Source organism: Chelonoidis abingdonii, chromosome 1 (assembly GCF_003597395.2).
Source record: "Chelonoidis abingdonii isolate Lonesome George chromosome 1, CheloAbing_2.0, whole genome shotgun sequence".
In the NCBI taxonomy this organism is placed as follows: Eukaryota; Metazoa; Chordata; order Testudines; family Testudinidae; genus Chelonoidis; species Chelonoidis abingdonii.
In genome coordinates this window covers 158,805,839-158,817,761 of record NC_133769.1, presented here as the reverse complement: position 1 = coordinate 158,817,761, position 11,923 = coordinate 158,805,839, and the positions used below count along the sequence as shown (strand labels likewise).

Genomic DNA, 11,923 nt, shown 5'->3' with positions numbered 1-11,923 from the left:
GCACTAGTGAGGGAAAGAGTTTACTTTCCTTGTATTAAGATCCAGGAGGTCTGGGTCTTGGGGGTCCCCAGGGAAGGTTTTGGGGAGACCAGAGTTTATCAGGCACTCAAAGTCCTGATTGGTGGCAGCGTATCAGATCTAAGCTGGTAGTTAAGCTTAGAGAAATTCATGCTAGTACCTCATTTCCTGGTAGACTCACTTGATTAGGGACCAATATCTAATGTGTGCCTGGAGAAAGCCCTCTCCACAGGGATGCCATTACTCTCAGAAAGCCCTGGGCAGTGGAGTTCACAGTTGTGACCAGAGTGGTCAGTGCCGGGCATTGTGAGAGAGCTGCTGGAGGACTGTTAGGGTCAACATAAGTAACACAATGTCTACACTCGTACTGCATCAACCTCAGAACATTGACAATGGGTCAATCCCACTCAGGGAATGGTGTTATTGTGTCTCCGTAACCGGACGCTTACATTGGTAGGAGACACATGTAAGTGTAGACACATGCACAAGTAAGTTGGTGCATGTAGCTTATGTTGATCTAACTTTGTAGTGTAGCCTACTCTACCAAATTAAGTGTAGAAACCAAAGGTGGTGGGCAGCATAGGCTGGGAAAGGCTGTGCCTCCCCAAACAGCCTGGTGTGGTCCCGCTCACACTTTGCTTCTAGGCCACCTCCTGCCTGCTTCCAGTTTCCTTCCTGCTCTTCCATGGCAGAGAACCTGGGAGAGGCTAGGCCCGGGGCTGGGGCCACAGTGCTAGCCTGGCACTGGGATTGAAGGTGCTGGGACTGTGCCTCCCGCCCAATGCTGGGGTTGGGGGGCACCCCAGCCGCACTGCCCACCCGGCGAGCTGGGGCTGGGGGCACTCCAGGCCTGGGGTTGGGGATGCACAGTGGGGCCGGTGCCCACAGGGTGTGTGCTTGTGCTCTGGGCTCTGGCTGGGAGGGACGGGGCCTCTGGTGAGCCTCCCCCAACGGCTCATTCACTCGCCACCCATAGTAGCAACATAAAAGTGCCGAGCACTTAAAACAAAGACATGACGGTTGTATTGCTACATATACAATGCTACTCTTTAAGCCCTAATATTTTTCCTCTTTCTTCCTTTTACAAGGAGATAATCTGACTCCCAAGTGGATACATGCTTGTTTTCTGACGAATTTTCACTTTTAACTGCTGGTAAAGGTAACCTCAGAGAAAAGTGGGCAGGGGGCTTCCTGGTAAAGTGCCTTTAATCATCTCAACAGTCTTTCAGCTTTCTCAGAAAATATTTTATGGCCAGCACAGAACTGCTTAGCATGTTGGAACAGCATGAGCAGTACAGATGTACGCTGTGGGAGTTCCTTTAAGTAAGTAAGAGAGAGAGAGAGTGAGTGTGTGTGTGTGTGTGTGTGTGTGTGTGTGTGTGTGTGTGTGTTGGGTACTGAAAATACTAGGCCCAATATTTATACCAACTTTGTTGTTCTGTAACTATTTAGGGGGTAGCCATAACTAGTTTGCTGCTGCTTTGGAGTGCTGTCAGTAATGTGATTTTTGTATGAGATTTTTTTAAAAAAAAATTCTGACTAATATGATTATTGGTTGCAGCTCAGTAACTTGGCTGCCTAATTGTGTGTGTTTCTGTGGAAATAACTGGGTGGAGGCCTATGACATTTTGGATTCAAAGCTTAAAACAAAACCTCGGAGCAGGTGGCAATGTGGTGTTTGGATTCATTCTCTGGCCACTGTTCAGCCATCCACAGATAGGGTGCTCTGCCGGCAACACTCGGCTTTTCTTTTTTTTTCTCCACCAGCACCCCGCCCCGCCCCTCACCATCTGTCCCAATATTTTCTTCCTCTCATTTTGTCACCCTACCCACAGAGAAGGACATTACTGGAGTACAAACTGGAGCTATGTCACATCTTTCGTTACTGCAGGTAACAATCTGGGGAAAAAACTCTGCTTTGCAACTGACCAGGGCTTTGGGACAACAGGAAAAGATCCTTCCCCATAGAAGCCATCCCTGGTTTTCCTCACTGGGGCAGGACTAGTCTCTGGGAGTTCAGTGGGTGCCCATGCAGTGCAAACAGGAGCAATAAAGCTCCCTTGTGATGGAGTCTGTTGGGGCCTGACAGTGGCTGTGCGTTCAACGGCCTGAATGGAATTTCACAGCAAAGGGAGATCAGCGTGAACCAAGCCCACCACGGGCAGCTCTATGTTTTTTGCCGCCACAAGCACAGCGGTTCTGTGGTTGATCTGCTGATCCCGCGCTTTCAGCGTACCCGCCGCCGAAGCCGTGGGACCGGCAGATCTCCTGCAGGCGTGCCACCAAAGGCTGCCTGACTGCCGCCCTCACACCGACCGGCACACTGCCCCCCCCCCCCTCCAGGCTTGCTGCCCCAGGCACGAGCTTGCTGCACTGGTGCCTGGAGCTGCCCCTGAAACCCACTAAGTGCCTTGCTGTAGGGAGCTCTCAGTGAGCTGGGACACTGCCCTGCACTGTGTTGGTCCCCCATAACAAAAGGACAGCTGGGTCCTGTTTGCCCTGGACGCTCCCCTAAGGAGGGGGAAGCTTTATTCTCTGCAGGTTGGCTCCTTGGGAGCAGCCATCTCTCCCTGCTTTCAGCTGGGACTGAGTAATGAGTCCCAGACCCACTTAGAGCAGTGGTCCCCAAACTTTTGAGGGTCATGCCTCCCCTTACCTCTGTCCCCATCCTCCCAGAGCCAGGGCTGGGAGTGGGGCTGCAGCTCCAGGGGGAGGGGAGGACTTGGACTGGGGTAAGGAGGCCGAGGCTGGGACTGCAGCTGGGGGTATGTCTGGGGGCGGGAGCGGTGATGAAGCTGTGGTCAGGGGCCAAGGCTGGGGGCAGGAGCGGAGCCAGAGCTGGGGCTCTGGCCAGGTGTAGAGCTGTGCCAAGGCTGGGGACGGGGCCAGGCTCAAGGCCGGGAGCTGGGGCCATGGCTGGGGATGGGGCCGGAGCTGGGTGGAACTCCCTCTGCCTCCCTGTGGAGACTGGCCCAGGCCCAATGCATCCCCCCCGAAAGTTCCTTTACGCCCCAGCACACCCGATAGTTTGGGGACCTTTGATTTAGATGCAGTTCCCTGGCTTGAAGTGGATGGGGAGGAGGCAGCAGCAGCTCTGTGGGTGCTTCCCGAACCGGTGGGTTTGTGAGCAGCAGTGTGATCACCTGGAGATGAGATGAGGTAGTGGGGACAGTTTCCATCCCTGTCCTTAAATGGACGTTGACAGCAGATATTGGAGGGCAGGAGCAAAGGAAAAGGGAGGTGCAGGAGAAAATGGGCATAGGGAGAACTCAGGAGGGAAAGCAAGAGAGGGAGATAGATGGAGAGAGAGAGGAAAAAGAAGAGGAAGGAGGCAAGGGATAGCCTGATTTCCCTCTCACACTGGTTTTCCCCTGGTGTAAGTCCATTGACTTCCTGTTCACTTACACTGGTGTGAGTGAGAGAAGAGTGAGGCCCAGAGAGAGAAGAAAGCATGGAGGTAGGCTACAGGAGGGAAGCTGAAACACTAGGGAAGGCTCTCTGCTTTCATCACATGAGACACTTGTAATCTGGCTTCAGACACAGGTCTCTTAGCAGCAGGGAAGCTCTGGAGCTCTTTATAAAGCTTGTCTTCACCTCTTCAGCCTTGTATTGAACATCTCCCGGGGACTAGCTGAGCAAAGTGAGCCTGATTCTCCCCTATCTTGCACCTTGTAGCCTCATTTCAATCTGTGCAAAATGGGTGGAAGGAACCTGAGTCACTTACACCATGTGGTAGTGTTTTACATCCACTCCGCAGAGATGCCAGTGGTGACAGGTGGCAGGCAGACCCAGCACCAGCAGTGGAACACTAGTTGCTTGTAGTATTAAGAGTAGCAAAGCTCTGTGCCAAGCTCTGTGTGCACAGAGAGCAATCTGCTCTCCCACCGCATGCTACCTGTTGGCCCAGTTCTCCAACTTCTACAACCTCAAGAAACCAGGCTCCTGTGTGAGGATGGCTGTGGAGCGAGCATCCAGTAATAGCCAAAGCTAGCATGAGATGGAAATAATTGTAGTGATTCTGGCCTAATTTCAGAGGGCTGTGGGAGTGGGCGGCAGGATCAGATACATTTCAGTCCAATTGATTATTTCCAGAAATAAGTTCAGGCTTAATAACAAACCACGGAATCATTTCTTAGGCATGGTGTGTGCGGACAGTCAGCAAAGGACCCTGCACCCTGATTATGCATGACTGGCTGAGCAGCACAGCTCTGGCAAGCAAATCCTCAAGGGTGTCTTGAGTACTTTATCCAGACCTAAAGAAGGGACAGTTAAATCTCATGGCCGTCATCCCCAGAGACATCCCCCTGCACATCCAGATGGTTACTGAGTCTTAAATTACTAGATAAACCATGTGTTCCAATGTGTTTCTCTCCCTTTTGTTTTGGAGCTGTCACTTAAATGGTTTGAGATCACCCAGCATTTGGCTCGCTCAACCATTTCGATCCCTTCTCTTACAGCCATCTAAGATGAACTACCAAAGCAAGAGCAGTGGGCTTGTGCCCTTTTTGCTTCTTTCTGATGGATAAAGAGGGCCTGACCAGCATGTTGGTTTTTCAAGGTATTTTTTGCTTGTTTGCTACAGTGACAGTTCAGATCTTGCCTAGCCCAGAAGTATCTATGGGAGAACCAGTGAAATGATGATGACAGAGTAAAAGTTGAATGCCTGAGGATGGATAGTTCTCTGAAAACATCTGCTCAATGTGCAGCAGCAGTCAAAAAAAGCCAACAGAAAGTTAGGAACCATTAGGAAAGGGCTAGATAATAAGACACTAAATATTCTAATGCCGCTATGTAAATCCATGGTATACCTACATCTTGAATACTGCATGTAGGTCTGGTTGCCCCACTTCAAAAAAGATATATTAGAACTGGAAAAGGTACAGAAAGGGGCAACAAAATGTACTAAGGGCATGGAACAGTCTCCCTGTGAGAAGAGATTGATAAGCCTGGGACTGTTCAACTTGGAAAAGAGAAGACTAAGGGGGGTTACGATATGGGTCTATAAAATCATGACTGGTGTGGAGAAGGTAAATAAGGAAGTGTTATTTATTCTGTCTCATAACACAAGAACCAGGGATCACCCAATGAAATTAATAGGCAGCAGGTTTAAAACAAACAAAAGAAATAACTTCTTCACACAACACACAGTCAGCCTGTGGAACTCCGTGCCAGGGATGCAGTGAAGACCAAAACTGTAACAGGGTTCAAAAAAGAACTAGATAAGTTCCTTAGCCAGGATGGGCAAGGATGCAACCCCACGCTCTGGATGTCCCTAAGCCTCTGTTTGCCAGAAGCTGGGACTCTGGGAGTGGGCAGCAGGGGATGGATCACTTGATGATTTCCTGTTCTGTTCATTCCCTCTGGAGCACCTGGAACTGACCACTGTCAGAGGACAGGATACTGGGCTAGATGGATCATTGGTCTGACCCAGTATGGCCGTTCTTATGCTCTTAAGTGACTATTAGTCAGAGGGTTTAAAACAATATAGGGAATTTCTTGGGAATGGCTCTTCTGCACCAGTTACAGAAGGAGGTGTGGAGGGGGAGGGTCACATGACAGTGGCTTTAAAGCACTTTTATGTCTCCTCTATCCTGTGACTATCAGGCTGGTCCTTAGGTGCAATTTAGAGTCATTTCTGGGCTTCTCTAAGCCACACATGCTGGTAATGGCTCTTAAGAGACTGCTGCAGCAGCCAGGGCTTGGCAAGATGTGGTGGCCTTGTGGACACGTCCTTTCCCCCTATGTCTGGGGACAGAGAATGGGGTGGCATGGGAACAGCCATGCTGGCCTGATGCCACCTGGGGAGTCCCCCACTATCTTTGGGTAGCAAGAAGGTAGTTTTGTAACTGCTTTGCACTGGTTGATGAACACAAAGTACCCATGGGGGTGGGGGAGTGTCAGGGCCTGGCCCTTCATGTCTATTTATTTTTATTACCATCTGTTTAATGTAAATGCCTAATCAACATTTTGGAGAAAGGGACACTCTGCTAAGATGTGAGCGCTAACAAGTTGCATCTTGTGAGAAAGCCAGCATTCAGAAAGACCAATATTAAAAAAGATTGTTTTGCAGATCCCCTTTATAACTCATTGACTTTTTATTTTTAACTGACTCAGTGGCCCATGAAAGAAGCTAGATTGACGGCCCTCAGGACTGAATTTGCCTCTTTCTTTCCTAGTGAGTATGGGCCAGATAGCTATGGATTAAATGCCAACACCCTCCCCCATCATGCTGCCCTCACAATGGTGCCTCCAGGCTAACAGGGAGGAACCAACTCGAGCGGTGGGAAGTTCAATCTCCAGGATTCATTCAGTCTCTGCTGAGACTGACAACAAAGAGGCCAACTAGTGCCAACTGTGGTGGCTTTTGGGAAGTGAGTCTCTGTGCTCTGGGAATGGGAACAACACCAGGAATCTCATTTCTTGTAAGCCAAGAAGCCTTCGGTTTGTAATGACTGAGTGGGGTTGCATTCAAACCAGCAAACTAGAAGTAAAAGGCACCATCTCCCACCAATCACTGAGCACCCTTCCATGGTTATTGCTATTCATTAGCGAAGCTGAGTGGTAGCTGTTTAATGCTTGACAAGTGGTTGTAAGATGTAGTAGTCATAGGACCCAAGAGACTATGGGCCACCAGCTGTAGCACAGAATGCCTCAATATCCCACCACTTCAGAGGCAGCTCTAGGCATTTTGCTGCTCCAAGCACGGCGGCATGCCACGGGGGGCGCTCTGCTAGTCTCCGGTCCCGTGGCTCCGGTGGACCTCCCGGACCAGCAGACTCTCCACAGGCAAGCCACCAAAGGCGGCCTGCCTGCTGCCCTCCCAGCAACCGGCAGAGCGCCCCCCACGATATGCCGCCCCAAGCATGCACTTGGAGTGCTGGGGCCTGGAGCCGCCCCTGCGCCACTTGTAGCATAGAACTTCCTATCATCCCAGCAATCACAGCATGGAGTACACCAACATCCCATCAGTCACATCAGGGAGCACGTTAACATTCTCCAAAAGAGATATTGCCCCATTCTGTAAAATCATAGCAGAAAGGGTACTGAAAAGAGACAGAAAACTACTGAGCATTTGGAACATTCCAAATGAATGAAAAAACGTATTTGAATATGCTTTCCCTCCTGCTTTCTTCATTGCCAGAACTGCCTCCTTCTCCCCTCCCTTAAAATTTTACTTATTTTTTAAAAAGGCAAAAAACTGAAGAGAATTAAACATCGGTAGCTTTTTAACTAAGAGGTAAATTTAAAAAGATCCCAGATGATCTATGGATGAAGAGAAGCGGAGAAAGCCATGTTTGAAGAATGGGGAGGGAGAAAGGATAGTACCAAAAGCAACTTCACAGGCCACAGGGATGACAGTTGCATATTTAACTTTTTATTTTATAATACAAAGAGAAGCTTTCTAGTCCAATTTATGAAGCACTGAAACCCCACAGCACAGGATACATCACCAGCCAGCAATTCTGCATGGAACACATCCATGTTCTAAGTGCCTCTTTTCCCAGAATAAATATTGCCTGATGCTTTAAAATGCCTTTTTGTATCAGTGTAGCCTTACCAATAGCGCTGCACCAGTGCAAGACACATGGTAGGTGGGGCTTGCACAAATGCAACTCACACCATTTTACACTGGCACAGTGCATCTTTGGGAGAGGTTTGCACCAGTATAGCTAGTGATGCAAATATACCTAATGTAGCCAAGTCCTTAGAGCAGAAAAGGCACTGAAAAGAGGCATGCAGAAAGCTAGTGAGCATTTGGGATATCCCATTAGTGATAATGACCAGGAAAGGATAAAATAACTAATTTGTTTTTCTTCATGTTCACATAAATTAATTATACTTTCAGATTACAAATCTGTGTCTGTTTCAGTGTCTACTCATGTTGGAATTATCCTTCCAGGAGCCAGTTCAGGCCAATTGAAGAACTGCTCAGCATAGCTGATGTCATCCAAACAGCTCCTGAGAACGGGTCATAATTTCAAAGAGAGAGAAGCAGATCAGGAAATCATATAAATAACTAAAATGTGTTTTATAACAGGGATTATAATGGGGGTTGCAGCTAGTGTTGGGAATGGTGAGGACAAAAATGCACGGGGTCTTTATTCCCTTGTAATCTACAAACCCTTCTGACTAGCCAAGAAGGGTGAAACCCTGCTTGCCTTACTCATGTGTGTAGCCCCAAGGTGAAGGCAAAGCCAGTAGTCTTCCCACATGAGGATGCAAGCAGGATCTGTCCCCTTTAGTGATGAACTCAGAAGAGAGACTGAAAAATGTTGGCTTTACCGTTCCTGCACTTTACAATGCATAAAGATAGCCTTACACTTAAATAAAAATTCGACTTGCTATTTACACGAGGCGTCCCGGGTCCTCACATCCCTCTCTGTGCTGGAGGATCTTAGGGTGACCAGACAGCAAGTGTGAAAAATCGGGACAGGGGATGAGGGGGTAATAGGAGCCTATATAAGAAAAATACCCCAAAATCAGGACTGTCCCTATAAAGTTGGGACATCTGGTCACCTTAGAGGATCTTGGGCAGAATTCTGGAGAGCCTGAACTATAAGACCATCACTGTTGGTTGTAGACAGAGCTGTGACTCCTCCTCACCTCAACCAATGGGAGAAGGGTTAAGAGTTAGCACCCCCTTTCCAGGAAGCAGTAAGAAAGCAGGAGACAGCTCACAGTACAGCCTAGAGTGACATCATCCTTCAAATCCTCCAAAGATCTCACCAAGTCCTCTAGAACAGAAAGGGAAGTGAGCACTTGATGTTCCAAATGTAAATACATAGAAAATCCGCACCCACCCCCCGCACATATTTTAAACCAGGGAAGGGCAGGTTTCTAGCTATATGTAAATATAGATAGCACTATAAAATTTTACTTTGCAGTTCACTTAGACAGAGGCAGTTTCTGGAGTGTAAACCTTAGCTCTTGTTGGGTTAGTTCACATTAATACAGTGACCTAATGAGTCCTGATTCTCATCTCACCTCCACCAGCTTTCTATCAGTGTTAATTCAATTGACTTCAATAGTTACTTCTGACTTGCTCCAGTGTAAACAAGATCAGAAGGTTGTGTATCTCTAGTAAGAGAGAAGAAAAAGAGCCTAACTAAGCTAATGAGGAAAGACAATTTGAAGATTAATTCCTACCAGTAAGAATGTCCTCAGATTGTCCTTCTGTTGCACTAAAACCTAATAAAGCAGGACAATTGAAATCTGCAGGTGAGGGAAATCCATGAGCCCTAAAGATGTCAGGTTGGTTTATGTACGGATTTCTCATGGGTGGCCCTGCATTCTACAAGATCAAGTTTCTGACCCCTATTGTGAGTGGCCCTATGACTGCAGATGAATGCTGTGATGTCCTTTAGAGTCTGCAGCCAAAAGAGGCTGCACCCTTAGGACTAAGGGATGTGTGAACATTTATGTAGAATATAACTTTCAAACCCAGTCCCACAACTACTTAAAAGCCAGACAATTTGATCCTTTCACTGATGGTTACCACACCAAAATTATTCATCCAACAAGCTTGTCTAGTGAAGCTAAACAGACCTGTCCCGACCTGGCAGTTTGTTCACTGGAAAAGAGGCAATGCAGGAATAAGGTTCAGAGGACTCTAGGGTTGTACAGTCATGTGGAATGGGAGGGCTTTTGGGGGGATTACAATGAACATTTCTTTTGATTTCCACATGTGGTGGGGTGTGCCCCGTACGTAATTTCAAGTTGTGTATTTCATATGATCTCAATGCACAACGATAAATCAGCTAAGGATCCCGTAAAAGAAGAGATAGGCCTAAGCCAGACAGTTCAAATCCAGATTCAGATGTGGATGCAAACTTTCCCAAAATTCAGGTAGTTTGTATATGGTGCTCTGGTTCCACCCATCAGACAGATGGATCAGAGTGGCAGAGTTCAGATCTGGATTATCTCAAAGCTCTGGGGTCAGGAATCAGTGTTTAATTTCAGTCCATTGGTTCTGAACCTCAGAGTTTGGATTCAGACCTTGAACTGAACTCCTCAGGATCTTTCAGACCTGACGTTCTGACCCATCCATATTTCTACGCTTTCACCAGCCTTGCCTGAGTTTGGAGCCTGCAGTGACACACCAATCCAGGCAGGTTTAATGGGTTTGGGTGCAATTGTTTTGCAGAATTCTGCACCAAGGGAATATTCTTGCATTATATGGATAATTTAGATTTTAACTACCATCCTTTTAAAAAAAACAACACATGGCATTTATGATGTCATTAGTGGAGAAGTACCAGACACCCAAAGCAGAGTTTGTGGGATATTGTGGTCTTTGCTGTGCTGTTTAGCTGAGCAGCTGTGAAGGATGTTTTGTTTAATGAGATGGGCAGTATTTTTCAATGACCTTCCTGGTGTCTTACAATAAGATTAGGTCTTAAAATATAAGAGGCCGATTAGCATGGAAATAGAAGTTAGCTCCCCACACCTTTTGGTAGCATGGAGAAAGGCCCCCTACCATTTACCTACTACCCAAGAGTAACTCACAGAAACATCAGGGGAAATTCCCTGCAGATTTTTGTTGTCCATACTGGTGAGGCCTGATTTTCAGCGGTGCTGAGCATCTGCAGCTGTTGTTGATTTCACTGAGAGCTGTGGGTGTGCAGAACCTCTGGAAACCAGGCCAAAGAGGTTTTTTGGTGTTGGGAGCAGGAGGGGTGGGAAAGGAGGAGGAGACAGGTATTCTGTGACCACTGGAAACAGTCTTCATAAGGCCAAGTAGGCAGGACAGCCATTTAGGAGGCACAGCAACCTGCCCCAAGTGAAAACGGCTCACTGTCTAGAAGACAAATTGTACAGAGTCAAATCTAATCATCATCATCATCGTCGTCATTGTCGTCATCATCGTCGTCATCATTGTCATCGTCGTCGTCATCATCTTCTGTGTTTATCTTCCCAGAGAGCACATCCTCTATCCAGTCTTCCAACTCCTCAGCTGTGGGCAGGTCATCATCATCCCTGATTTCCATCCAAATACTGTCTGCCTGAAGAAACAGATAACACAGCAAGAAATCAGAGCACCTCCCTACCAGCGGCTGGCTTAGGGTGACCAGACAGTCCCAATTTTTGGGTCTTTTTCTTATATAGGCATCTATTACCTCCCATCCTGCATCCCGATTTTTCACACTGGTTGTCTGGGCACCCTAGCTGGCTGGTGGTAAGATTACTTCACCTCTCCAAGGACTGGGTAGGATTAGCTCGTTTCTCTAACTAGGTGTGCTGGGATTAGCTCATATGTCAAGCAGGGGCTGGCAGGATTAGCCCCCCCTTTCCAATGAGGGGACTCAGTGCTGCTTTACTAAGGCCTGGGCAGCATTTAAAATTTAGGTCAGCATAGCTACGTCACTCAAGGCTGTGACAAATCCACCCGCTGTACCCTGGCCCCGGTGTAGATCCAGCGAGGGTGACAGAAGACCTAGCTACCGTTGCTTGGATGGCACAAGCAATGGTACATTACAGAAAGACCCCCTACACTAACAGAAAGAGCCCGTCCATTGTTGTAGGCTGCGCCTATACTACTGGGTTATGATGGTATAGTCCCTGTAGTGGAGACATGGCCAAAGATTGTAATAGATGTACTGCATGGAACTGATCGTGTTCTTAAACTGACTGTTAGGAACTGGGCAGGTAATAACATGCATTTTGATCATATTTTTCTCATTATTGGACCAGTTAGCTAATTATATTAGCCAATAGTCCATAGGGACGTAGCTCCACTGGTTTTAGCCCATTTCACAATACAGTTTCTTATTCCCCTCCTTGTCTCCAACTATCTCCATGGATTTGTTCCACTGGATTTTCCAGACCTCGTCATCTCTGCTCATCTCCCTGATCCTTCCACTTTTCTCCTGCCAGCACTCTCTCTGGCCTATCACAGTCTGGAGGG

General features: G+C 47.6%; 1 protein-coding gene across 1 annotated transcript in view; it reads right to left on the bottom strand.

Moving 5' to 3' along the window:
- Nucleotides 1-7,371: 7,371 nt before the first annotated feature.
- CASQ2 (calsequestrin 2) overlaps nt 7,372-11,923 on the bottom strand; it is a 50,898-nt gene continuing 46,346 nt past the window's right edge. Inside the window, exon 11 of the mRNA XM_032799923.2 lies at nt 7,372-11,021. Coding sequence (XP_032655814.1) covers nt 10,845-11,021 — 177 coding nt within the window. The 3' untranslated portion in view covers nt 7,372-10,844. The remainder of the gene's footprint in view (nt 11,022-11,923) is intronic.